The sequence below is a fragment of the Trichoderma aggressivum genome, assembly GCF_033847375.1.
Source record: "Trichoderma aggressivum f. europaeum strain CBS 100526 chromosome Unknown scaffold_052, whole genome shotgun sequence".
Classification (NCBI taxonomy): Eukaryota; Fungi; Ascomycota; class Sordariomycetes; order Hypocreales; family Hypocreaceae; genus Trichoderma; species Trichoderma aggressivum.
Genome location: NW_026946418.1, coordinates 108,095 through 132,683, shown reverse-complemented (window position 1 = coordinate 132,683; position 24,589 = coordinate 108,095). Strand labels below are relative to the sequence as shown.

At 52.0% G+C, this 24,589-nt stretch overlaps 9 protein-coding genes across 9 annotated transcripts; 6 read left to right on the top strand and 3 right to left on the bottom strand.

Annotated features, from left to right (window-relative positions):
- Positions 1 to 104: 104 nt before the first annotated feature.
- Triagg1_9379 (uncharacterized protein) lies at positions 105 to 1,203 on the top strand (the record flags this gene model as incomplete). The annotated part of the gene is made up of 2 exons (XM_062904330.1): positions 105 to 1,018; positions 1,095 to 1,203. 2 exons carry the CDS (start codon positions 105 to 107, stop codon positions 1,201 to 1,203), a joined length of 1,023 nt encoding a protein of 340 aa, XP_062751673.1.
- Positions 1,204 to 4,150: 2,947 nt separating this feature from the next.
- On the top strand, positions 4,151 to 8,116 carry Triagg1_9378 (uncharacterized protein; the record flags this gene model as incomplete). The annotated part of the gene is made up of 3 exons (XM_062904329.1): positions 4,151 to 4,170; positions 4,338 to 6,843; positions 6,914 to 8,116. 3 exons carry the CDS (start codon positions 4,151 to 4,153, stop codon positions 8,114 to 8,116), a joined length of 3,729 nt encoding a protein of 1,242 aa, XP_062751672.1.
- A 1,044-nt stretch (positions 8,117 to 9,160) lies between these two features.
- On the top strand, positions 9,161 to 10,386 carry Triagg1_9377 (uncharacterized protein; the record flags this gene model as incomplete). Its single annotated transcript, XM_062904328.1, has 3 exons — positions 9,161 to 9,310; positions 9,377 to 10,258; positions 10,336 to 10,386. 3 exons carry the CDS (start codon positions 9,161 to 9,163, stop codon positions 10,384 to 10,386), a joined length of 1,083 nt encoding a protein of 360 aa, XP_062751671.1.
- Positions 10,387 to 10,877: 491 nt separating this feature from the next.
- Positions 10,878 to 11,645, top strand: Triagg1_9376 (uncharacterized protein; the record flags this gene model as incomplete). The annotated part of the gene is made up of 1 exon (XM_062904326.1): positions 10,878 to 11,645. The coding sequence occupies one exon, from the start codon at positions 10,878 to 10,880 to the stop codon at positions 11,643 to 11,645; it is 768 nt and encodes a 255-aa protein (XP_062751670.1).
- A 1,857-nt stretch (positions 11,646 to 13,502) lies between these two features.
- On the top strand, positions 13,503 to 15,105 carry Triagg1_9375 (uncharacterized protein; the record flags this gene model as incomplete). Its single annotated transcript, XM_062904325.1, has 2 exons — positions 13,503 to 13,836; positions 13,913 to 15,105. The coding sequence occupies 2 exons, from the start codon at positions 13,503 to 13,505 to the stop codon at positions 15,103 to 15,105; spliced, it is 1,527 nt and encodes a 508-aa protein (XP_062751669.1).
- A 532-nt stretch (positions 15,106 to 15,637) lies between these two features.
- On the bottom strand, positions 15,638 to 18,479 carry Triagg1_9374 (uncharacterized protein; the record flags this gene model as incomplete). Its single annotated transcript, XM_062904324.1, has 5 exons — positions 15,638 to 17,262; positions 17,319 to 17,379; positions 17,437 to 17,649; positions 17,847 to 18,326; positions 18,375 to 18,479. The coding sequence occupies 5 exons, from the start codon at positions 18,477 to 18,479 to the stop codon at positions 15,638 to 15,640; spliced, it is 2,484 nt and encodes an 827-aa protein (XP_062751668.1).
- Positions 18,480 to 19,119: 640 nt separating this feature from the next.
- On the top strand, positions 19,120 to 19,698 carry Triagg1_9373 (uncharacterized protein; the record flags this gene model as incomplete). Its single annotated transcript, XM_062904323.1, has 2 exons — positions 19,120 to 19,270; positions 19,349 to 19,698. 2 exons carry the CDS (start codon positions 19,120 to 19,122, stop codon positions 19,696 to 19,698), a joined length of 501 nt encoding a protein of 166 aa, XP_062751667.1.
- Positions 19,699 to 19,827: 129 nt separating this feature from the next.
- Positions 19,828 to 20,382, bottom strand: Triagg1_9372 (uncharacterized protein; the record flags this gene model as incomplete). Its single annotated transcript, XM_062904322.1, has 3 exons — positions 19,828 to 19,913; positions 19,982 to 20,118; positions 20,186 to 20,382. 3 exons carry the CDS (start codon positions 20,380 to 20,382, stop codon positions 19,828 to 19,830), a joined length of 420 nt encoding a protein of 139 aa, XP_062751666.1.
- A 984-nt stretch (positions 20,383 to 21,366) lies between these two features.
- Positions 21,367 to 23,880, bottom strand: Triagg1_9371 (uncharacterized protein; the record flags this gene model as incomplete). The annotated part of the gene is made up of 1 exon (XM_062904321.1): positions 21,367 to 23,880. The coding sequence occupies one exon, from the start codon at positions 23,878 to 23,880 to the stop codon at positions 21,367 to 21,369; it is 2,514 nt and encodes an 837-aa protein (XP_062751665.1).
- Between the last annotated feature and the right edge of the window lie 709 nt (positions 23,881 to 24,589).

Genomic DNA, 24,589 nt, shown 5'->3' with positions numbered 1-24,589 from the left:
ATCTGATATATTCACTATTTGAATTACACCCTCCAAATCCTATTCCAACTCACTATTACCGTCGTTTTAATTCGACAGTTTCATCACAACTCTTTTAGTTCACAATGAGCGCCGCACATGTCGTTTGGGGTTTGATGACAAACCGCTGGTCATATCCCAGTGTTGAGGCTCTCGAAAACCTTCCCATTCCCGGCAAAACTGTCATCGTCATAGGTGCCAGCGGTGGTCTTGGCCTCGAAGCTGCCCGACATTACGCTCGCTTAGGGGCATCTCGAGTCATCCTGGGCGTTCGATCACAGAACAAGGGCGATGAAGCTAAACGGAACATCACCTCTAGCCTCAGCCCCGAAACAGCCAAAGCATGCGTCATTGATGTCTGGATTATTGATTTGGCATCGTTTGCATCTGTCAAAGCATTTGCGGACCGCGCCACAAAAGAGCTTTCATCAATCGACATTGCCTTGCTTAATGCTGCCGTCGATAAGGCTCAATTTGGACTGACAAAAGATGGCTGGGAAGAAACTCTGCAAGTGAATACTCTGGCGACGACGCTTTTGGCTTTGCTGTTACTTCCAAAGATGCGGCAATCATCACGACCTGACTGGAAGCCGTGTTTAAGCATTGTCGCTTCAAGGGGGCATCAATTGGTGTCGGATGGAGCGCCTTGGCAGGATGCCCCCAACTGCATAGAAGCTCTGAACAAGAAAGAAAACTTTGGGCAGGCGCCTATCAGATACTGCACTTCCAAGTTGCTTATCATATATGCGGTTAGAGAGATTGCAAAGCTTGCTCTCTCACCTCAAAATGAACTAGAGGTCGTGGTCAACTATTCATGCCCGGGGGCGTGTAAGTCGGATCTGGCGCGGGAAGCAGATTCGATGGGGAAAAAGGTTGGGCTTGCCGTCATTCAGGCGACGATTTGCAAGACGACGGAGGAAGGCTCCAGGACAATAGTCTTTGCGACCGGCCTTGGCGCCCAGAGCCATGGATTGTGGTATCACAAGGATAGAATGGCGGAGTAAGGCAGCCCCTGAACAGTTTTCTTTTACTGATGCAACTACCTTTGTGGGATTTCGGCTAACATTACTTCATAGGCCCGGAGTACTAGTTACGAATGAAAAGGGGAAAAAGCTGCAAGCAAAGGTTTGGAAGGAGATTATCGAGGTTTTGGCGCCATATGGCATTGAGGCTGCTTCGAAATAACGAGGTATATGTAATTTCCGTGGTTGTCTTTCTGCAGACGGACGCACTTGTCGGATAGATAGATTTGCGCATTTACTTTCTGCTTAGCTAATGAAGTGATTCTATCAGTTATGAAGACTTTTTGTAATACTATACTTATTCTATAAGACATCGCCATTATAGTAGTTGACGTTTTAACTTTGAGACTTATAATATTGATGTGAAGTTTATGTTTACCATTCTCCTCTAATCAAAAGGCAGCGAATCCAATCTAGGCGTGTATACGAAAAATAGCAACCCTAAAGTAACTCCTAATGCAATCTCTAAAGCAACAACGCATAAAGAATAGCAACCTGAAAGACACCTAACAAAGCACGTCTTCCCTCAATCTCAGCGCTCAAACTGAGAAATGGCGTCGGCCATTATGAATCCATCTGTTCTATCAGCTTCCGCCAGAAACATGAACCATATTCGTCGAGTGCGTCCTTCAAAACAGTCTCATATTGCCTGCTGAAGGCTTGCGGGTCGACTCCTTTGGCAATTATTAGTTGCTCGAAGGGGGGAAAGCACAGAGTCATGTCCCTGATACTGGCCATTTTAGAGAACATAACATCAGCGGCGTCTTACTATTCCTATGAGTGCCTTTGTGTTCTTCTAGATGATCACTCCATATCAGTAGTAACTCTGCGATCCGAGGTTTACCTTTTGAAAGGGCGCTATGGAGGGCCGTCTGACCCATAAAATTCTGCATGTTGAGGTTAAGTAGCGGTGATTAGAGATAAATCTTAACCATGTCTATATCAACGTGCTCTATCTGCGGAGTGTTACCTGCTGACCCTAGACGGTTCACACCGGCTTAATATTGGATAACGAGCATCTTGATTATTATACTTTGCAAAGAAATAGAGTGAGGTATCTCTATCATCATTAGTAACATCTAGGCTTGCGCCATTCTCAAGCAAGAATCTCATCAAGGTCATGTTCTGATCCTTAGCTGCAGAGGCATCAGCTTGTTGAAGCACCTGTCTCTTCTATTGAAGTAGTTTGCAATGCCGCCTAGGCATAGAAGTTGACGGGAGACGTTTATTTATAGACCAATAGATCCATACTTTTCAAAAAGATTGTGGTGCGTGCTCTACAACTGTGTGTTTCTTACCGGGCGTTTTGGTGTTGATCAAAGCCTCTTCAAGCATTTGCTTCACAGTTTCTTAATCGTTAGGTAAAACGGCGTAAGTGAAAATGTCCATGCGGCCGTGCTTGACATTGTGAGAGATGCAAATTTCTCTTACTCGTTGGCACTCTTCTGAGGATGATTGAACAGGGGCACTCTTGGATTGGATGAAGAGATGAAAGTAGATGAGATTTGGATGAAGATGAATGATTTCAGCTGGTACCGGGCGAGGACGTCGATGACTGATGTTGAAGTTGGAGCAAGAGTTGGTGCTAGAGCGGATGACATTTTACATCGATATCATCGAAGTCACAAAGATTGGCAGCTGATGCAGGGATCTATGTTGAGATTGTTTAGTGTTGAGATTGTTTGGCGATGGTATTGAGTGTATCTGCATGCTCACTTGTGTGCGTTACCGGCGACATCTCCCCGAGCATGAAGCCATCTCCAACTATTCTGATATGGCCCTTCACTGAATTCTTCAATGTCAGACATTGTGTTGAAATAAGGGGCAACGATCTAGTAGTTGTACCGGTACCCTCGTAGGCAGGGGGTTAGTCCACTAGCCACGTATAAGTAGGAGGCCTTAGTCGCCACTAGATAGTAATAATCGATGGCCAATTGACATACTTTTCATCACATTGAAGAATTGCCATAACGTGTACAATTATCTTCGATGAAGGCTCCGGTGAAGACAGATTTACAAAACACTGATGTAGAAATGATTCAGTCGAGCTGAAACAAGGCTGAATATATATTCAGATGCTGCTTTGCAGGAGCTTACAAGTGTATATGTGCGTGATGAACATGGTGTGCACGTCTGTTCCAATGCAACAAGACTTTGGGGGAGACAAAGGGACGGAGATTATAATGGCTGTGAGAGAATTGCTTCTGGAACAAAGACTGATAAAAGGGTACTGCACCACGACGTACGTATAGGCTGAGGATTCATGGATGATTAATACGCTCAATACGCCGAGAATACGCTTGAGGTAAGAAGCAGAGCGGATTGATGTTGAACATTTGACGCTTGAACCACGTACATGTATGTACATGACTCGTCGAGTTGCCATCGCGTGAATCCTACATTCGGTCCCCTCGCCCTCCACTTACAACTTTGAATGAAAGTAAAGAAAAGGCCATTTGGAAGTAAAGACTGCTGGAAACCAGAGAATCTGCTGCGGGTTCATGTACAATATTCGCATGTACATCACATTACGGACCCCTCGGTATTGATAGCCCGATTAAATCCATTGCGGCATCGTGCAGCGAGCCAGCCCGTGAAAGGAAGCTGATAAAGAGGCATGACTAAGCGCCCCGCTGCTCGATGCCCGCTAGTTCGCTTGGAACAAAAAACGTCATTCCGAGTGCAGCACCTTGTTTCTCGGAGCTACGAATTACAGCAAGCTTAGTGCTGTGATCCAGGCACTGTGCCGGGCAGAGAGCGCTGCAGCAGCCGCTACAGTGTCTCTTTCAGCGCCTCAGGACACCTGAAGGCCAGCTCAGCCACCTGTGCAACATCATCCCTCGTTTTCAGACTGGTCCAGTCTTGTACATGCCACTTCTCCACCACCAATCTCCCACGCTGCATTATCTTCCCTTCTCTTCAATTCACATGCAGCCCTGGCTGGATCGGCTCTTCCTGCAACTACCTCGACCGCTATCGACGCCTTCTTTCACCACTGCTCCGAGCTACTCGGAATAGCCTCTGCGTTGGCGGCTGGGGGCTGCCTTCAGCTGCAACCCAGACAAACGAACCCCCCCCGAACACGAGCGAACAATTGCATGTAGCCCAGCATGTCGGACGTGGGCGAGAGGTACGTCGACCAGCCTCTGATTTTTAATCGCCGTCTTTGTCCGTTTGCTTGCTGCGAAGTCTCTTTCTTGTTTGCGACCATGGCCGCGTCCTGTCTTTGTCGTCGAGTCCTGTTGGAGCAATCTGATGGCCTGGGTGAGTTGGCTGACTCGGTTGATGTGGCTACAGCAACCACCACAAGCGGTCCAAGTCCGCCGCCGCGCTGTCGCTGTTGCGTCGCAAGGACACTCGCGAAGACGAATCCGGAACTGAAGACGATCGATTGTCGACCACAGGCAGCCATGCATCTCCTCCGAAGCATGCGACGTCAGCCCCTCGCGGCCACAGCTCGCGACTATCGACACCGTCGGCCGTTCTGAGCAGAACACCGTCCAACAATCAGACAGGTTCAAGCGTAAAGGGCTCCCCTATTCAAGATATCAAGACCGGCAGCCTCGAGCAGTCGGTTCGCAAGTTCAGGGTTGTCGAGGCCCTGCGGAGCGGGGACACGGCGTCCATCTCAAAGGCCATTCGAGAGACGGCGGACGGCGTCCCACGTGCGAGCATGTCCTCGCTAAGCGGGTCCAGTGCTGGAGCGCTGGAAGACACCACCATACTTCATCTGGCCATGCAGTGCGCCGAGTTCCCTGTTATCGAATACGTTCTCTCCGACGGCCTTGGCAGCTTGGATGTAAATTCTCGAGACAAGGATGGCAACACCCCGCTGCACATTGCGGCCATGCACGGCCGTACTCAGGCAGTCAAGCTGCTCCTGGAGCAGAAGGAAATCAACGATGCCATTGCAAATTCCCAAGGGAAGCTGCCCATCGACTTGGCGCGAACCCCCGAGATATTCCAGCTCCTTCAGCTTTCCCGTTCCATGTTCACAGATGCCAAAGTGCAGCAAATCCAGGACCTCATCGCCAAGAGCGACTATGATACCCTTGCTCAGGTGCTGGAGGAGCAGCGGCTGAAGACGATGCTCGACATCAACAGCACCGAGTTTGTGAGCGACCCGGCCGTTGTCCAGGCCGGAGGCACCTTGCTTCACGAGGCAGCCAAAAAGAAGAACATTCAGCTCATCCAGGTGCTTCTACTCCACGGTGCCGATCCATTCCGTCGCGATCGAAAAGGCAAGCTGCCCCAGTCAATCACCAACGACGACAGCGTCAAGGCCATTTTGAAAAAGTCGCCAGCCGCTGTGGCAGCTCAGAGGGGGATTCAAGAGAAAGCAGTGCTGGGACATGCAGCCTCGCAAAACGCAACCGCCGGTGGCCCTACTGATCCCTTGGCGGGCCGCGAGGCTCGGGAGATGAAGGGATACTTGAAGAAATGGACCAACTACCGCAAGGGCTACCAGCTGAGATGGTTTGTGCTGGAGGATGGAGTGCTGAGCTATTACAAGCACCAAGACGATGCCGGCTCGGCATGCCGCGGCGCCATCAACATGAAGATTGCTCAGCTCCACATGAGCCCAGACGAGAAGACCAAGTTTGAAATCATCGGCAAGTCATCTGTTAAATATACGCTCAAGGCAAACCACGAAGTAGAAGCCAAGCGATGGTTTTGGGCCCTCAACAACTCCATCCAATGGACCAAAGATCAAGCCAGGGAAGAAGAACGCCAAGCAGCTCGCAGCGCTGAGCTTCTTCGGCTGGCCAAGGCCGACCAGAGCGGATCAGTCTCTGCCCAAGACTCTCATAGCGAGAACACGAGCATGACGGACTTGCGACGGGTCAGCACGCAGCTGCAAGCGCGCCCGATCCTTAGTGTCAAGAAGTCAGATATGACCGGCACCAGCATCGGCAGCGTAGAAGAGGAGGATTTCGTGGATACCTATACAGAGGCGGATGCGATGCAAGGCCATGAGCACCCTGCTGGCCCTGGCACCATACCAGGCGACGGAGACGACGAGGACGACTATGGCGAAGAAACGAGCGGCCGTGAAGAGCCCCAGGCGACCAAGGACGCACTCAACATTACGGCGCAATCAGCAAAGCTGCAGCTCGAGACCATGGGAAGCGTCCACTCGGCTCTCATGGCAGAACTCACCCGTAGTCCTGCCACAACTTTGTCTGACACAAAGGTGACCCAGGCCCTCTCTACGTACGATGCTGCCATCCGGAGCTTGACGGCCCTGGTTGGTGACCTGCTCCGGATTTCCAAGGACCGCGACGCATTTTGGCAGTACCGGCTCGATCGTGAGTCCAACATGCGACGAATGTGGGAGGAGAGTATGGCGCAAGTGGCTCGTGAGCAGGAAATTCTTGAAGCCCGCGTTGGTGAATCAGAGATGAAGCGCAAGCTCGCAAAGAAGGCGTTGCGGGAAGTCATGGAGGGAGGCGCCTTGCCGTCCGCCAGCGTCACGCCAACGATGGAAAGGGTACAAGAAGAGGTCGAGGAGGTCGAAGTCGTTGTAAAGGCAGCTGCCCGCGGCTTACCCCGAAAGCCGACAGCTCTCGAGCAGATGGCGGAGATGTCTGACAGCGAGTCTGGAGTGGAAGACGAGTTCTTTGATGCCGTGGATGCCGGTGACGTTGAAGTCACCGAGATGCCTCCTAGCGATACTAAACAGGAAAAGAAGGACGTCGTCATTTCGGGCATCGACATTAGCAGCTCATTCACGGGATATGAAAATGGAATTCGGCATAAGCTCAAGATGGAGAGCGATGACCGGCCGAAGATTTCTCTCTGGGTACGTGCACTAATCAATCAGCTGCCGCTGGGTTCATGAGTGTGCGGGATGGGCTAACAAGTAGGGACAGGGTATTCTCAAGTCCATGATTGGCAAGGATATGACGAGGATGACGTTACCCGTGTCCTTCAACGAGCCTACGTCCTTGCTGTACCGTTGCGGTGAGGACATGGAATACGTGGACCTCCTCGACCTCGCAGCAGAACGCTCTGATTCAATCGAAAGACTTATGTACGTGGCCGCGTTTGCTGCCAGCGAGTACGCGTCCACGATTGGCCGCGTCGCCAAACCTTTCAATCCCTTGCTCGGCGAAACGTTTGAGTATGTTCGTCCGGACAAAAACTACCGCTTCTTCATCGAGCAGGTCAGCCATCACCCACCGATTGGCGCCGCCTGGGCAGAGTCGCCAAACTGGACGTACTGGGGCGAATCGCATGTCAAGTCAAAGTTCTACGGCAAGTCGTTTGACATTAACCCTCTTGGAACATGGTTCCTCAAGCTCAGGCCCACCGCTGGTGGCAAGGAGGACTTGTATACATGGAAGAAGGTGACATCTTCAGTGATTGGCATCATTACAGGAAACCCCACCGTGGACAACTACGGCCCCATGGAGATTAAGAACTGGACAACTGGGGAAGTGGCGCTGGTCGAGTTCAAGGCCAGGGGGTGGAAGGCCTCGAGTGCGTACCAGATCGTCGGCAAGGTCATGGATGCCTCGGGCCAGGTGCGCGTGAGCCTCGGCGGGCGATGGAACTCGAGGCTATATGCCCGACTGACGCCGGGCTACGAAGCTGCTGTTGACGAGCCCTCGACGAAGAACAAGGACATTGTTCATCGAGGCAGCATTGCAGACCCTAGCCGAGCATACCTCATCTGGCAAGCCAACGAGAGACCGACAGGCATTCCTTTCAACCTGACTCCATTTGTGCTGACGTTTAACCACATCGACGACAAGCTGAGGCCGTGGATCGCGCCCACAGACTCACGCCTGCGGCCAGATCAGCGCGCCATGGAGGAAGGAGAGTATGATTTCGCAGCGACGGAGAAGAACCGGCTGGAGGAGAACCAGCGTGCTCGCCGACGGATGCGCGAAAATGCCGGCGAAGAATTCGTTCCTGCATGGTTCACCAAGGCGACTTGCGAAATCACGGGTGAAGAGTACTGGAAATTCAACGGCAAGTACTGGACACAGCGAGAAAAGGCCGGGCCTGATGGCGATTACGAGGCTGCGTGGGCAGGGTTGGAGCCTATATACGACGATATACCTGCTTAGAATTTCTTGGTAAATGATAGCGTGGGGGACTGGGGGACAAAAGACTCTGAAAAAAATGATGGAAAAAATGTAACTGTATGGTTTTAGCACTAGAGTGTGAGAGGTTGAGCTGAGCTGTTTTTTCACTTTGTTGAAGAGAGAGGAGGAGAGGGGGAGAGGGAGAAACAAGAGACAGGGGGAGGCATGATGGAATGAGACGAGAAGTAGCCCGTATGCAATATTAGTACTATACCGAAACACTCTTTACCATTCTCATGAGATTTGTCAGTATATGTACCTATGTACGTGTCGTTGAATGGAGTGGTATGTGCCGGATGTTGGGGGGAAAGATTGGCGGGTGCTGAATGATGAGCGGCGTCTTTCACTTTCACATGGGCGTTGTTTGCAATCCCGAGTCTCAACAAACACCACTTGCCCTGTAAGCAATGATGCCACCCAAAAGCAGCTTCATCTATCTATTCATTACTCTTGGGGCAAATTTCAAATGAACCACAATTACTTGTTTCGGCCTTTTTAAATTCCGTGGGGCAATGGGAAACATGGGGCAGTCCGCGGGAAGGGCAAGGCAAACCTCGGCAACTTGTTGTGCTGATGAATGGGCGGTTTTCCAGGAGAAGCAACTTTCGCCAAGTTCAGGAACACACGCAATGCGCCGATGCATTCTTAGTGGCTTTTTGCCTAGCTTTGATTGGTGCTAACGGCAAAGTCAATTAGCCAGCAAGATTGAGCGCGTGTTTTTTTTTTGTTTCCGTACTCGGTTCGTTGGTTGGGGATACGGATGGTCTGGCAGTTCGTTGGTTAGCTTGAGGCAGGGCTGAGCCGAGGCAATTCTGCAGAGCCTGACGTCAAGTGAGACCCCCCCCCCCCTGAGGACTTGACTCGAATCCCGAGACACTTGAGTTCAATCTGTTTTGTTTTCTTTTCCCTCTATTTTTTGTCTTTTCTGTTTTAAATAAGTATACGTGGGTAGCAATTGTTTTGGATCCATCTTGTTCTTCAATAGATATGAAGCCCCTTTGAAAAAGTCTAGCCGACAATACAAAGATGAGTGACAGCGATAAAGACACCAAGTTGGAGGGGACGGAAAAAGTGTTGGACAAGCGCACGACGCTGCTACGGCCTCCGGAGCCGGATGCGAGCAAGGCGCCCATCGAGAACACGGTCGAGGTGACGCCGCTGGCGGTGTTGGGCCCGGTAAGAAGACGAGAGAATCCTCAAAGGAAGCCCATCGTGAAAGCTAAACGACCTTGTTGCCAACAGGACATCTTCACCAACACACGGCCGCTGTGGCTGCCCCCCGGCGCGCGAGGCGTCTATGGAGGCGCCGTGATTGCGCAGAGCCTGGCCGCAGCCCAGCTGACGGTGCGCGACGACTTCCTGGTGCACTCGTGCCACTGCTATTTCCTGCTGGCTGGTTCCGCGACGATCCCCATCATGTACCACGTCGAGCGGGTGCGCGACGGGCGGTCGTTTGCGACGCGGACGGTGCAGGCGCGGCAGAAGGGCAACTGCATCTTCACGACGACCATCAGCTTCGTGCGCGAGAACAGCGGCGGCGCCAAGCAGATCCAACACGCGGCGGCGCTGCCGGACGTCGAGAAGCCGGACCCGAGCTGGGACACGGAAGGCGATGCGCTCTGGGACCGGGCCGGGCCGTTCAGGAGCCGCCGCATCGAGCTCAGGGTCGCCGATGCCCGGCCGGACCAGCGCAGGGCGCGGCAGTGGCATCGCTGCCGGGGCCGGATCTCGGCGGCGGGAGGGCACCAGGCGCACCTCAACGCGCTGGCGTACGTCTCGGACAGCTACTTCATCGGCACGGTGTCGCGCATCCACCGGCTGTGGCGGATGGGCCGGACGCCGGAGCAGGTCGCGGAGCTGCCGGACGCCGAGGGCGACAGAATGCGGCAGTTTCTCGAGTTTGAGGGCATGGGCAGCAGGTTGGAGGACTGGGCGGGGAGGCCGCGGGTCGGGATGCTGGTGAGCCTGGACCACAGCATCTACTTTCACGAGCCGAAGCGGGTGAGGGCGGACGAGTGGATGTTTTCGGAGATAGAGAGCCCGTGGAGCGGAGATGGGAGGGGGCTTGTGATGCAGCGGATCTATGCGGCGGACGGCACGTTGTTGGCGAGTTGCGTGCAGGAGGTGAGTTCTTTTTTCTTCTTTCTGTTTTTGTGTTTGATGATGATGAATGAAGAAAGAACTGACATTGAGATAACCAGGGCGTTGTTCGGTTGCAGCAGGACGAGGCCGAGAGGGGATCCAAGATTTGAACGATGAGAGAGAGCTCTTTGGATTAGGATAAAGAAACATGGGGGGATCATGGCGTTTTTCTTTTACAGCGTGGACAGGAACGAGATTTGGGTTCATATTTGAACTGCTACACTTTTCTAATTGGCTGCTTATAAGGTGGTTTGCTTGATGTTTGAGTTCGAGTCCACAAGAGCTACTACATACATGAACTGTTTGGGTCTACAACAAGCCCATTCATTGTTCAGACTAACAATAAACTGTTGGTTTCAGAGTATATTCACCAATGCAACACTGTTTTTTGTTCAGTTGTTGGATTCTACAAGACAAAGCCCCCACTTCGTTCACGCGTCGTTTCATGTCCAGTCTCTCTCACAATAAGAGCCTCTGAATCTCGGTCTACATGCAGCCACCAACAGCCAAAATCACCCATTTCTCCTTGACATCTCACTGCCAACAACCTCTCCCCCACACTTCTCACTCCCCGACTTCACCATCACCAAAACATCCCATCATGTGTCGCCTCGCCAAATGCCACTACACGGTTTGCATGTGTTGGTCCCGCAACGAGTACGTCCACTGTTCAAAGGCACGCCCAATCAAACACACAGAAGACTACAAGCCCTGCAGTAACAAGCCACCCACGGTTCTCAAACTTCTCATCGGCTGGTGCGATAAATGCATGTCGACAATCGAATCTCACCACGCAAACACTGAGAATTACGATAGAAACAGGCCGGCGATCAAGTTCAGAGACGCCCTGTCCGTGCGGAGATTCTGGGGCCTCTTGACTGCCAACCGCGACCTAGCAAAAGTCCGGGACATTTTCTCGAGGCTGCACGATCCCGAGGTGTCGTTCGAGTGGGATACCGTCACTGATTATTCGCACATGACTGTCCAGCCCGGCCACATCACCTGGGAGGGGAAGCTCGTCCAAGATGTGTATTATGCGGCAAAGGCTACGGCGGTCTTGCTCGGACCGGATTCATATGACCCCGATGTCGTGAGCTGGTCCGAGATTACGCAGCGGGCGAGGGTTTACACCATTGTGTGGGCGAACGGGTATGAACATGGGGAGAGGCATGCTCCGAGGGTGCCTCTGTATCTGGATAAGCCGTATGATGAGGAGTTCTGGACGTTGGCAGCCCCTGAGATGACTCGCCCGCCAATGGATTTCCAGTGGTGGAGGAGGAATACGACAAGTGATCTGGAGGGCTCTGAGGCTCCTCCTCCTAGCTACGGGCAGCTCTTTCCAGCATCTGGCGGCGGTCTCGGACATTAGACGTGATGAGTCTTTTTTATCTGTTTCTTTTTTTTTTTCGGCGTATTTGGAAGGGCAGGCAGGGGCGAGATGAGATACCTGGACTGAGTCAAGGCGATTGTTCTACTGGTTTTTGATGATTTTAAGCTAGCGACAAGTGGTGGTCTTAACTATAAAAGAAGGGTGTCATTGGTGTATCAAATGATGGCAGAGTTTATCTGCGTGTTCACATAGACCTTGGTATAATCGTAGCAGGATTTACTAGAGAAACATAGACATAGCAGCTGTCATTAAAGAAGTGTAGATGTAGTAGCAAATACTGGAGAAAACATAGATATAGTAGCAGATGCTTAAAGAATAGGTCGTAATCTTCTCGGTCTTGTTTTTTTTCTGTCCTCTGCTTTGCCAGCATTCAACTCGTTCGCCTACTGGCAACAAGATGCATACAGCATCCCGGATACATGTACGAGTATGTATTCAGCCTCAATGCGCCAAACACCGGCATTTCGTTGGTCTCAATTTGTTATTGCCCAGCCCAGCACATGAGGCAGATTCAGCCGCAGCTACACTCCTTCGGCACAGGCACAGGCACATGCTAGGATCTAGCAGCACAGCAGTAGCCAAACAGCCCATCCGTTCCAAAAATAGCAACCAAAAGATGTTTGCATACACCATGTGAACATTCCGCCTCGTTTACTTTGGAGCCAATATTTCACGTGTAACAATTCAAAGTGCTGCTGTAGATACATGTTCAATGTACTATCAAATAGAGGCGCAGTACTACAGGTAGGTACCTCCTAGTAGTATAACTTCACTCCTCTCTGGAGGAAGGTACGGAATGCCATATTCCGACGCCGAGGCTAATCACAACCTCTACCTAAGCAAACGTCCTTTGCAAAATCCTTCTCCCCACAACTTCAATTTCTTTTCTTTCTCTTCATCTCTCTCTTTTCTTTTCCGCGTAACGCGCCGTTCATTCTTCATGTCAATCGGCAATTACCCTTTCGGGACGAGCACGATAACGCACAAACCCCCCATAGCAGTCCGTCGCCAAGTTGGGCAGCTACTCGTGCAATTCCCGACCCATTGACTCACTCGCCTCGCAAACGAAAATTGTCCCTACTGCAGCTCGGCAGCTTGGCCTGGGGTTGTGGCGCAGCCAAGGCACCTTCAACCCAATAGACCACTAGTAGCTGCTTTGCATTGGCTCTTTTGCACGACGGCGGAAAATTGCTTCCGGTCAATTTGCTGCTTGGCTAGATCGACGTGGCGCTTCAGCTCCAGGAGGATTTGCCAAGGCTTGGGAGCCATGCTACGCTGCCCCGTCTGTCGAGCTAGCTGCGGCTCTGGCACAATTCGAGACGGTCATCGAGACTCCCCCTGATGCTCTCATGCTGCTTGCTGATGGGCGGCTACCAGCATTGGGCGCCAGGCTACTGCAAGTTCTGATACATGGCACCGTCCCACCGGGAAGAAATGTCTCGCTCAGTCAAGCTCAACTCTGCTATTGTCGTCGCACGGCACAAGACAATTAGACTCATGGGGCCCTTCCCGTACCACTCGACCATAGGCAGGGCTGCTGGGTCTCGAGCGTGGCCTCCCCATCCCCGAGTCGTTCTAGCCTCCTGCAGTGGCAGGGATGAGGCCCCAAACGAGAGATGATGGTCTTTCAGCTCCTTCAGGCAATCGCCGCAGTTCCTAAATCTATGCTTAAATACTAAGGAGTCCCAAACAGTTTCCGCCCTTTTTCGCCTGTCCATGACACCAGGCAAACGAAAGAGAATCTAGTCTGCTCTGCCATCTTCGGCCTCTTCTTCGGCTATCATCACAGCATTGAGCTCAGTTCCTCCGTTTGTTTTTTCCCTTGCGCCCTTCACAATGCGCTCGTCTGCCCAGTACCTCTCGCTGGCCGGCCTCATCGCCGCTGGCTCCGTTTCCGCGGGCATTCTCCATGTCCCCATTGAGAAGCGATATCTCAGCAGTGATCCCTCTCCCTCATTACTCCGTCGCGATGGCAGTATTAGTCTTGACGCGCTCAACAACATCACTGGGGGTGGCTATTATGCCGAGTTCAGCATCGGCACGCCTCCCCAGAAGCTGAGCTTCCTTCTCGATACCGGTAGCAGTGATACCTGGGTCAATTCAGTCAGGGCAGATCTCTGCACAGATCCATCAGTACAGCAATCGGTCGGGGAATTCTGTTACAAACAATGTAAGCCAGCTAGCGATCCTTTCTATTTCTCCAGTATTCGTGTGAATCCCTCCGCTGACTTCTCATGTTATTCTAGTTAATCCGTCTCGTAGTTCTTCCTACAAGTCGAGCACAGAAGACTTCGATATCAGCTACCTTGATGGCCGCAGGATTCAGGGCACTTACTTCAAGGATACAGTTACCATTGGTAACGCGACTGTCAAGAGCCAACAGCTGGGCTTAGCCCTCATCTCCGTTCGTGGTACAGGCATCATGGGTCTGGGATTCAAGGAGGCCGTCTCGGCCGACGTAAAGTATCCCACCATCATCGACAACATGGTATCCCAAAATGTCATTCCTGTGCCGGCATTCAGTCTCTACCTCAATGACCTGCAAACCAACCAGGGTGCTATACTCTTTGGCGGTGTCGACACCGACAAGTTCCACGACGGCCTCGCCACTCTCCCCCTTCAGCCCCTGCCCGCGAGTATTGCCAAGACTCAGGATATCGTCATGTACAACGTTCAGTTGAATGGGTTCAAAGCCTCCGCCGTCGATACCCCTGCCGTCAATGGCAGTGCCATTCTGGATTCCGGCTCAACAATCAGTCTCCTTCCAGATGCTGTTGTGCAGGCCCTCTGGAAGAAGTACGGCGTCCTCAACATCCGAGGAGTCCCCATCCCTTTTGTTGATTGCGGCAAAGCAGACTCCAAGGATACCTTTGACTTCCAATTCAGCAACAAGACGATCAAAGTGCCCATTGATGAAATGATTATTAACAATCTCGCCTCGGTACAAGACGACATCAAGGCGGACCCCACTCTGTCCAATTTGTTCAAGGGATGGAGCGGAGTCTGCACGTTTGGCATGAGTTCAACGGAAGGCTACGGCATCACAAGCGACCAGTTCATCTTGCTCGGCGACACCTTCCTAAGGTCTGCATATGTCGTCTACGACTTGCAGAACAAGCAGATTGGCATTGCTCAGGCAACTCTCAACTCGACAACCAGCAACATTATGGAGTTCCAGGAAGGCTCAAAGTCAATCCCTGGCCCTGTTTCTACAGGCGCTGACGATTCAGGTAATTCATCTACCCCTAGTTCCACCGAACCAGGCAGTTCTGAAGACTCTGGAGATTCTACCAGTTCTGGGAACCCTGGAAACCCTAGTGAGACTAGCAATTCTGACAATTCACAAGACTCTGCCGGCTCTGCTCTCTATCCTACCATTTCGATTACCCTGGCGGGAACCGTCGCCGTGGCTCTCTCCATGATGATGAGTGCTCTATAGAGGCCATGCGATTACCAAAACGGGGGAAATATTCTTCTATTTTTCATAAAGCAAACGGGGTTTTAATAAGATGGCGGGATGATTTATGGGGTTACAGCGAATCTACGAGATATCAGACTTAATGTACATTTACGAAACGGCCGGGGGAATATACCGTAGCAACGGTGGATTTCTTGGGTACAAGCAAGCAAGTCCATCACTTGAATACACGAGTGATATTACTAGCGCACCAAAGCAATCTTGAAGCACACAGTACCAGTAATTTATCTTTTGATATTGACTCTACGATAATCCTACATGGAATCCTTTGCCTAGCTCTCAATGACTAGCCCATGAAGCCAAGTAGTCTCGAGAATGCAACATAGCTTTGGAATGAAGCAAGTTCAAATCTTGAAGCCCCATTGCGAAGAGAGGAAAAGAAAGAAGATGAAAAAAAAAGAGCAGTCATTATATTTGCTGCCTAGAAGTGTATTCGAGTCTTCAAACGCCTTTGTGTATGTTCCAGAAACATTTTCATCCAATAACCTGTCCTTCACTCCTCTTTCTTGTCCTCGCTGTTCTGCTCATCATCCTTCTTCTCTCCAAACTCGTTGAAGAACCGCTCTCTCGCCCGGTCATTGACGGCATCAACATAGTCCTTGCGCTTGTTGAGCGTCCTGCTCTCTCCCAAAGCCTGCGCGTTTCCCAGATTCGCACCTTCGGCCCCAAGGCCCACGCCTTGCCGATACACGTGGGTGACGATGCTCTCGGTGCGCCCCTCAGCATTGGCACCCAAGCCGCTGCCAGACATCCAGCCCATCTTGGCAAGCATGCCAGCGCCTTTAGACTGCGCCGGAGCCTTCTCCTGCACAGGAGCCTTGCCTTGGTCCTTCTGTGACCCAGAAGCGCTCTTCTCCGCGGGAGCAGGCGGCGGTTTCTTAGGTTGGTTCCACTGCTCGCGTCGTTCCTTGGCCCTGTCTCGGTATTGTGGTGCCGTGGCGCCGAATTCATCACCGGCTTCGGTTTGTTTTGGTAGCCGGATCCCTCGTTTACTCAACCTCTCTACCGCGTTCTTGACGGACTGCTCATCGAGCAGCTTCTCTGCATGGAGCTGCGAATTTGAATGGCGACGTAGCTCGTCTAGTGATTTGAATTTACGCATGCAAAGAAGACATTGTAGCTTGTCTCGGTCCGCATACGGGGTGATTGGCTTTTCTTCTTTAGCCTGAACGTCAGGCTTGGCTTCAGGCATGTTGTCGCTATTTTGTTCCTCCGGCGGAGGTGGAGGTGCGGAAGAGGGTGCGGGAGGTGCAGGATGGACTGGGACTGACGAAACCGCTGAAGGGCCCGAGGCCTGCATTGATGCTCCAGTAAACGAAAACTTGATGGGCGCTTCCTTTGAGCTCTTTATGACGGGTGGTGGTGGCTTAGCAGCGGTCTTGTCGTTGGACTCCCCTGTGTGAATCTCTTCATGCTTCTTCTGCCATAAAGCCATATGACCAGCCATCGCAGGGACTGCCCTCTTGGCGGCAGCAGCACCTTGAGGGTCATCTGCCTTTCTCTTCTTCGGTTTCTTGTTGTTTCCACTCGGATCACTCCCCTTTGGCTCTCCGTCTGTATTTATAGCCTCAGGGGGCTCAGCAGATAGGAGTTTCTGGCTGGGGTAGGCTCGCAAATCACGATACCGGACGCGGAGGGTGGTGTTGAACAAGGGGGTAAAGGAAAGTCGTTCGGTCTCGGGAGTAACCTCACGTTCCTCTGGGACAAAGACGCCCATATGAATGTGAGACACGTTGACAGCACAAGCCGCAACAGTGAAGGATGGGAGCAGCTTGATTTTAGCCATGGCATCGACAGCGTCCTGCAAGGTCCAAAACTCAGCAAAGCCATACTTGACGGACTCTCCTGTATTCGGATCGCGCATTAAGAATACGCGGTGGAGCGACCCCGGGCGTGCACCAGTCCGAGCAGCACGATCAGCTGGGGCAGTTGACTGGAGCTTGGAGCCTGGTACCAGCTTCTGGCTGGCTGGGTCAAGCTTTTCAAGTTCTAGACGCTTCATGTCTGTAGCGAACATGTCCTCGTCGACAAAGGCAGTCAGGGGATAGACCACCAGGATCTGGGTAGGCGCCTCGGCAGCATCAGCAGCGGGATTTAGGCTTAATCGCATTGTGGAAGCTAAGGATTATACGTCAGCAGCCAGCCACCGAGAAGCAGTATCAAATCGGACGCACATGATGGAGATGAGCCACAGCGCTTGCATTTGGTGCGCGAAGAGTAGTTGTTGAAGCCGCACTGCGTAATTGTTAGTTATAGCTATAGATTGCGTCTCCTGGCAGAGGGGAATCTTACAGGTTGGCAGATCCATTGGCCACCACCACCACCACCACCGGAAGCGCGCGTCTCCGCGTCCTCCCTGCGATGGGCAAAGTGGATGTAGGCGCTGATTCTGCCATCTGGGACTTCATCAGTCGTGTGAGGTAGTGTGATGAGGACTTTGGGGAAGTTTTCATTGACAAAGGCGGCTGCATGATCAACTTCCTCAAACTGGATAAAGGCTCGGCGCTTTCCTTTGTGCAGTGTTAGGAATGGACATTGACAAGAGTTAGAGTGCAAGGGCACATGCCTTTAGAATAGGTTATCCGAACATCGACAAGAGAGTAGTTGTCGGAAATGCAATCGCGGATAATGCTCTCTCGTAACTAGACAGAGATTCTCGTCAGACACACACTTTCTCGATACAATAATCGCAAAGTACGAACCTCCATTGCGTCTACCCTGACAGGCAACCCTTCGAAGATAACGGTATCACTTGGCAGCCCAGCCTCTCTCAATCGACCACCTTCTCTGGCGGGACTGCGGGAACGACTCCTGCTGTAATAGTCTCCCTGTGGCGATCGAGAGTTGTAGGATCTCCTCTCACGGTAGGAAGAGGAGGAGCCATAGTCGTAGCCTCTATCTTGGTCATGACGCCCGCGGTGATAGTCATCGTTATACATTCTGCCTTGGTTGTCATGGCTCCAGTCACGAGGGCTCAGGCTCCGCCTCGGGCGCGCGTCATGAGCGTCTCGGTATTCTGGCGCAGCGGAGGGAGGCTGGCGATGCGGCCGGGAGTGATGGTCGCGCCGGTCCCACGCGTTGCCGTACATGTCGTCGTCCCTGGATGGAGACTGTGAATAGCCTCGTTGTCCCGTGGGCAAGTTAGCCGTCAAGCTCAATTCATCAGCCATAGGTAAATAGCCCTGTAACTGTATTTCAATCTCCTATGAGTGCGCGGGCCGTGTCTTTACCCTGCCGCGATGGTTGGTGGTCGTCGTAGTAGTAATCCCTGTCTCTGTCTCTGTCTCGGTCTCGGTCTCTGTCTCGGTCTCGGTCTCTGTCTCTCGATCGAGCATGGCGAGAGTCGCGGGCGGCTTCACGATCTCTGCCCCGGTCTGGGGATCGTGCGTGCTGGTCGTCGCGCATAACGACAGAGGCCAATCAGGCACGATTCTGAGGGGGAGAGCCTATGATGATAATGGTGTAGAGGAAAGGAAGTAAAAGAGAGCGAATAGCCTTGTCGACGAAGCTGCAAGATGAAGTTCAAGTTCAAGTCACATGGTGGGATGTTGCAACAGTCAAAAGAGAAGTCCCACCTTATTTTGCAGCATTAGTAGGAGCTGAACCTTAAAAGAGCTGGCGCTTACTCAGCCGCTGCATCTACCTACTAACCAAAGGCCTGCTGTAGGTACATCAGCCCCCCGCCATCTATTGCTGCACGATAAAGTACCTGCTTGGTTCTGCCGTCCTACGCCACTCCAAAACCTTCGCAAACGGCATCTCGTAAACCATAGCCAGTATATAATCTTTTACCACATCTCATCTTTATATATCGTCTGTCTCATCTTCTCCATTACATCTGCATTTCATTGTCTTTGCCTTTTTCTGTTTGGGATTATCGGGCGTTTGTTTTGGATATCATTCATCGTTGATCGAGCTCTGTCTCAACCCTCTGCAACACTCACAAACCCGAGCGTATTTCGTTCGCCACTAGCCATGGGAGATATCAAAGATGACGACGCAAATACCATCTGGGACATGTCTGAAGACGGCTGCTACGTGGGCCTGACCCACGATTATCTCAACATCCAGCAGGCCATGGACAAAGTCCGCAGTCCCGCGGCCGGCGCCATTGTCTTGTTTGCAGGTGGGTGGCTCACTTATTGCAACGTTACGGTCTGATATCTCATGTTGGGCCACTCTCTCGCTAATCACATCTGAATAGGAACAACGCGAGATAACTTTGCCGGGAAGCCAGTAAAGGAACTCCAGTACACAGCCTATAACAAGCTAGCCCTGCGGACAATGTTGGCCATCTGCAAGGACATCCTCAGCAAGCACGGGCTCAAGGGCATCTCCATGATCCATCGCTTGGGCACCGTACCCATTGGCGAAGAGAGCATCCTCATCGCAGTCTCGTCACCACATCGGCAAGCTGCGTGGAGGGCAGGGGAGGAGGCCCTCGAAGCATGCAAATCTAGGGTAGAGGTATGGAAGAAGGAAGAATTTGAAGGCGAGGAGGGCGTATGGAGGGCAAATCGGGATGGTGCCATGGGACAAAAGGTGGATTCATGAGTGATTCTATATTTCTTCTATCCTGTTGCTTCTCTGCCGCTGTCATCTCTCAAAGATGAGTAATTGTGATATATCCCCCGCTATGTTAATCATGAAACCCATTCCCAGCTGTTTGCAAGTCTCGCCCTCTCATTTTTCGTACACGGGTAACGGCTCTTTTAGATATTCAAACGGGCACAACGGCGGACGACTGGAGTCGCGCTTCCCTAGCATAACTGTTGCAGAAGGCAAAGTTAGTATCTTTGAGCAATTGGAAGTGCAGTTTCAAATCGAATCGACAAACCAATGTGTTCGCTGTATATCTCTGTAAAAGTCTGGCTCGAACCTACCCCTGAGGGGGCCAAACACTCTGTCATGGCCGACGGATACACAACGATGCCATACTCGGCGAGGAGCATCTTCCAGAAGTCGACTGGTAATCTAGAAAGAGAAACCCAAGAGTCAGCAACGAGGAATATCGCAAAATAACATGCAACTTGACACATACTTGTATTGCCCTGATTTGACACCTCCATGCACAAACGTGCACACCGTCTCCAGCATCACAAGCCCTTGATGCATAGCAACGGAATACTCATCGTCTGTCCAGCCATATACTCGTGTCAACCGCTCTTTGGAACATTTCGTGGCAATGCTCCACCCCTTCTCGATCTTGTGCATCGTGCTGTCTTCGAGGTCGTGCATGGTGTCGCGTGAGAGAGAATAATCTGATTAAATAAGACGTTGATTTAATCGCTTCTTTTTTTATAAAAAGTCCCAAAAAATTGTGCACGAGGTTGTCAACAAAGCCGCATACTCGTGGTTGTATAGGTTAAGTACGGAAGAGCCGCATGTGACGACAAAGGCACGCAGCCATCAAGGTTCTCGGAAGGTTCGTCCATGACAAACTCTATCGGCCGCGGCATACTATCAAGGTGCCGATTGATAGTGCCTGACTAGCTCAAAGACAGAATTCAAAACAAACAATGACGGATCGCTGTCGGTTACCTGTAAAGTAGGTACATATAGGTACTTGGGGAGTAACGACTCTACCAGCTCGTACCGGGGCGGCCGGGTTGATGATGTCAATAAACTGAATGCATCGAAGTATACCTGAGTGTGAAAAGACAACTGCGTAAAATCTGTTTCATTGCCGTGTCTGTTCCAGTCTTGATCCATCTACAAATCAAGCACAAAATCACGTTGTAACAACGACACGAAAGACACTTTGCTCAAAACATCTTCATCTACTTTGGCGGGTAACCAACCAACCCACTCGACGCAGGTGCCCATCAGCACCCGGACCATCCAGAGCAGGCACAAAGAGCGTCGCGTTTGTAACAAACGCAATAGCGAGCTTCAATTTGAAGGATTCATAGCGACAGAATATTTGTGTAATCCTATATTTTTCCCTGTTGGATGGAACTGAGAGCCATGGAGAGAACATAGACTGCTAGTAAAGAGACTAACAAGGCAAAAGACACAACAGAGAGCAAATCATATGTAAGCATAAAACATCTTGATCAACGCTCATGAATCCAGGAAAATATGTGCATGTTGCTATATACAAGTGGTATCTCAGGGGCCTCTCGAGCCAGTTCGTGACTTCAAAAAGAATATACATCAATCATGATCCTCCGCCTCATCGTCATTATATCTACAGATACACACGCGGAGACACCGCCCACCCTATAGAGCATAGTTCTCCGTATGCAAAAATATCTCTTCCAGCTCGTCGTCGCCCCAAATCTCTGCCTGGAGCTTCGCCACTGTGTTGGCCACGCCCACTCTCATCCCCGGAGGACCACATACAAAGACGGCGGTCCTCCGGCCCAAGATGCCTCTGCCCTCGGGCCCACCTGTGGCCCATTGCTTGAGCATGTATCCAAGGGAGGGGCGACCGTACTCGACAGTCCAACCGTCTTCCGTCATTTGGTGCGGCATGGGGAACGCAGATCGCATAAGGTTTTTTTGGAATTCGGTGGGAGTCTCCGGGAACCCAAAGTCGAACCCGGCTGGTGGGCCAAAGGTCGATACCGGACGATCGCTAGGGCCACCAGCAGGAATGCCAGAGTTGTACAAATGCGCCAGCTCAGGGACCGCGATGGGATGGGGCTGGGGTTGGGCCTCGGGCTCCTCTAGTGGCGCATCGTGCTGCTTTTTATCCTCGGGATAGCCATTCTCGTTGAGGTTGCCCAAATTATCTTCAAAAAGGGCACCCTGGCTCATCGGTGATTCATTAGAGGATGGGTGAGGGAGAGGTGGTGGCGGGGGATATTGATGAGGTTGCAGGTACTTTTGTTGTGGCAAGGCCGTGATGCGATCCTCATTCTCTTCGCGAAGTTCGCGCTCTCGCTCCGGGTCTCCCTGTGCCTCGGCCTGAATAAAGGCCGAGTTTCGCTTCGAGGCAATGCCTGCGACAAAGCCGTCTAGTTTATCGTGAAGCTTATGGGTCAAGGCCCGGGTGTTGGATCCGTTTATGGGAGCAGTCATTTGCTGCCCGTGTCGGTTCCGCACGGCTGTAGTGACAAAGAATTTACAGCTTACGCTCTCAGGAGGAGCGGATTCGCGGCAGATGCGCAGCTCCTCTCGGAACCAGTCCATGTCTTCGAACTTCTTCATGGCCCAGACGACGACGACCTTTCTAGTGATGGCCTTGCCATCTCGCATTCGCTTCACCAGGTTGAGAAGCTGAGATATCAATGACGTGATGCCGCTTCCGCCAGCAATGAGGATGCAAGTGTCAAAAGCGGCCAGATCGCGCCGCATGCCGCCGTAGGGACCATCCAAAAACGCACGGTACGTATGGAAAGGGCCTTTCTCGATGGCGGTGTCTAGGACTTTGCGCGTGAATCCGCTATAGGCCTTGAATAGGAGGATGCAATCCCGATAGTTTTCTCCGTATTCAGAAGGGAAATCCTCGCTGCAGAGGGATGAAATAGTGAATGGGTGGTTATCGAAGAATGAGATGCCAGGCATTCGAAGATAGACGTATTGACCAGGCTTCCATCTCATCTGAGTGGGAATGGTGACCTTGATGGCGTTTTCGGCCATGAGGGTGATTGCGGCCTCATCACCAACCATAAAGGACAGTCGTCCAGGCCATGCCCAGTTCAGTTTAAAGACGCGCAAGATATTGCAGGCCCCAAAGATGGCCACAGTGGCATAGAGGTAGTCCCAAGTGAGGAGCCGGTTGGCTGTGTGCCAGAACAACACCCCAACGTAGAGGACGCCGACCGGGACGTGAAGGATAACAAATGATTCGTAGGCAACTCTCCGAATCCAGGGGAGAGAGGCCACGTTGAGCCAAAGCAGCGGAACGATACAGGCAATTCCCGTGCCGTAAATTATGCCCTTTGAAGGAGGAAAAGTTGAGGCCCAGACTGACATGCCATTATCTTCCCATACAGGTTGAACATAGAACGGGATCATGTGAATCAATGAAAGGAATAGACAAAGGTAGCTGAGCCATCGGTGAAAGACGTTTAGCCGCTCTGGTCCAATGCCAAGCAACATGGTCAGTACGTTTGTCTTCATGCCAGTCGCAATGATCCACGGAGTCAATGCGATGGAAAGCATGCCAGCCCTGATGGCCACGGGCGGCGCTCCAAACCGAATGCTCTCCCAGTAGAGCGGCTGCTGGAGGAAGGTGTAGAGGGTGGCAAAGGCAAAGGCGATGAATGTCGTCGCGAGCACGGAGAGCGATGAGAAGGTAAACCGGTGCTTTCCGATGACGATATCTGGAACAGATCTATAGAAAATCCATCGAAACAAGGCTAATGTGTCGTTGACAAATCCAATGGACGAGAGGTGAGCCTTGGGGCGGAACTTTTCACCCATAGGGTTACCGTCGGGGAAGAACTCCTGGGCCATGCCAGTGCGAATGGCGGCCTGGACGAAATTGGAGTCGACATTGTAAGTCTCTTGGTAGTGTGACTCTATCTGCTGTTTGTAAATGGCCTGGCGAATCTTGTCTTGCCAAAAGTGCCACATGCGAACCAAGAAGATGCAGCCCGAGAGGGCAGCCGCGAAATATGTCCACCCGAGAGCATATTTGCCGGCCTTGGACCAAGGATCGACTGTATCCGCCTGAACAAGGCCCGGTGGGCTTGTAGGAGTCAAAGGAATCAACAGCCGCTTGACAACGTCGGAAACGCTTCGCGTGGCCTGGGTGGTGGTGAGCTCCTGCATATGGGGTGCCATGATGGATAGCAGGAAACGGCTGCAGCTGCTTCAGCCGCGTCGTTGCAAAAACGTGGCGGACGAGGTACGAATGGGAGTTGGAGTTGGGCGCGGTATTACCCCCGTGGTTGCGTGGGACGTAGGTAACGAGAAGGCCCGCGGTTTCAACCTGGGCCAAGGACGGCGAATGCTTCTATCGCATGGCAGCCAGGCGCTTACAGCCCGCCGATCAGGACTTGCTGCCGTGAATGAGTGGCTATGAAACCGCAGCGCGCTCTGGAGTCATAACGAGCAGTACCAGACTCCTCGAAACGAAACAAAGCCCAAGGATATAGATGAACGAGAGAGCCGGGCAGTGAGATGGCAAAGATTGATCAACAACTGATGAGCGGTGGGGGGCTGAATGCGGCGGCCCGTGAGGATATAAAGCAAAGACATGGCTCAAAGAGCTTCCCTCCTCCCTGCACTCGCTACGGAGCGAGTGATACAGGGATTTTTAAGTCGGTGGATCACATCAACGATGGGCTAGTGACGGCTGCAAGCAAAAGCCTGGGTGACAAGGACAAGCGCGGGAAAGATACGAACGAGCATAGCATCAGATGTTTGGTGACACGCCAAATCGCCATGCGGGCAACGGCCGACATGGCCTGAATCGTTCAATAGTCCGGACCAAAGCAGACAGACAAGAGCCGTGATGGGACGCAATCAGGCCTCCCCCAGCGGCTGGGCA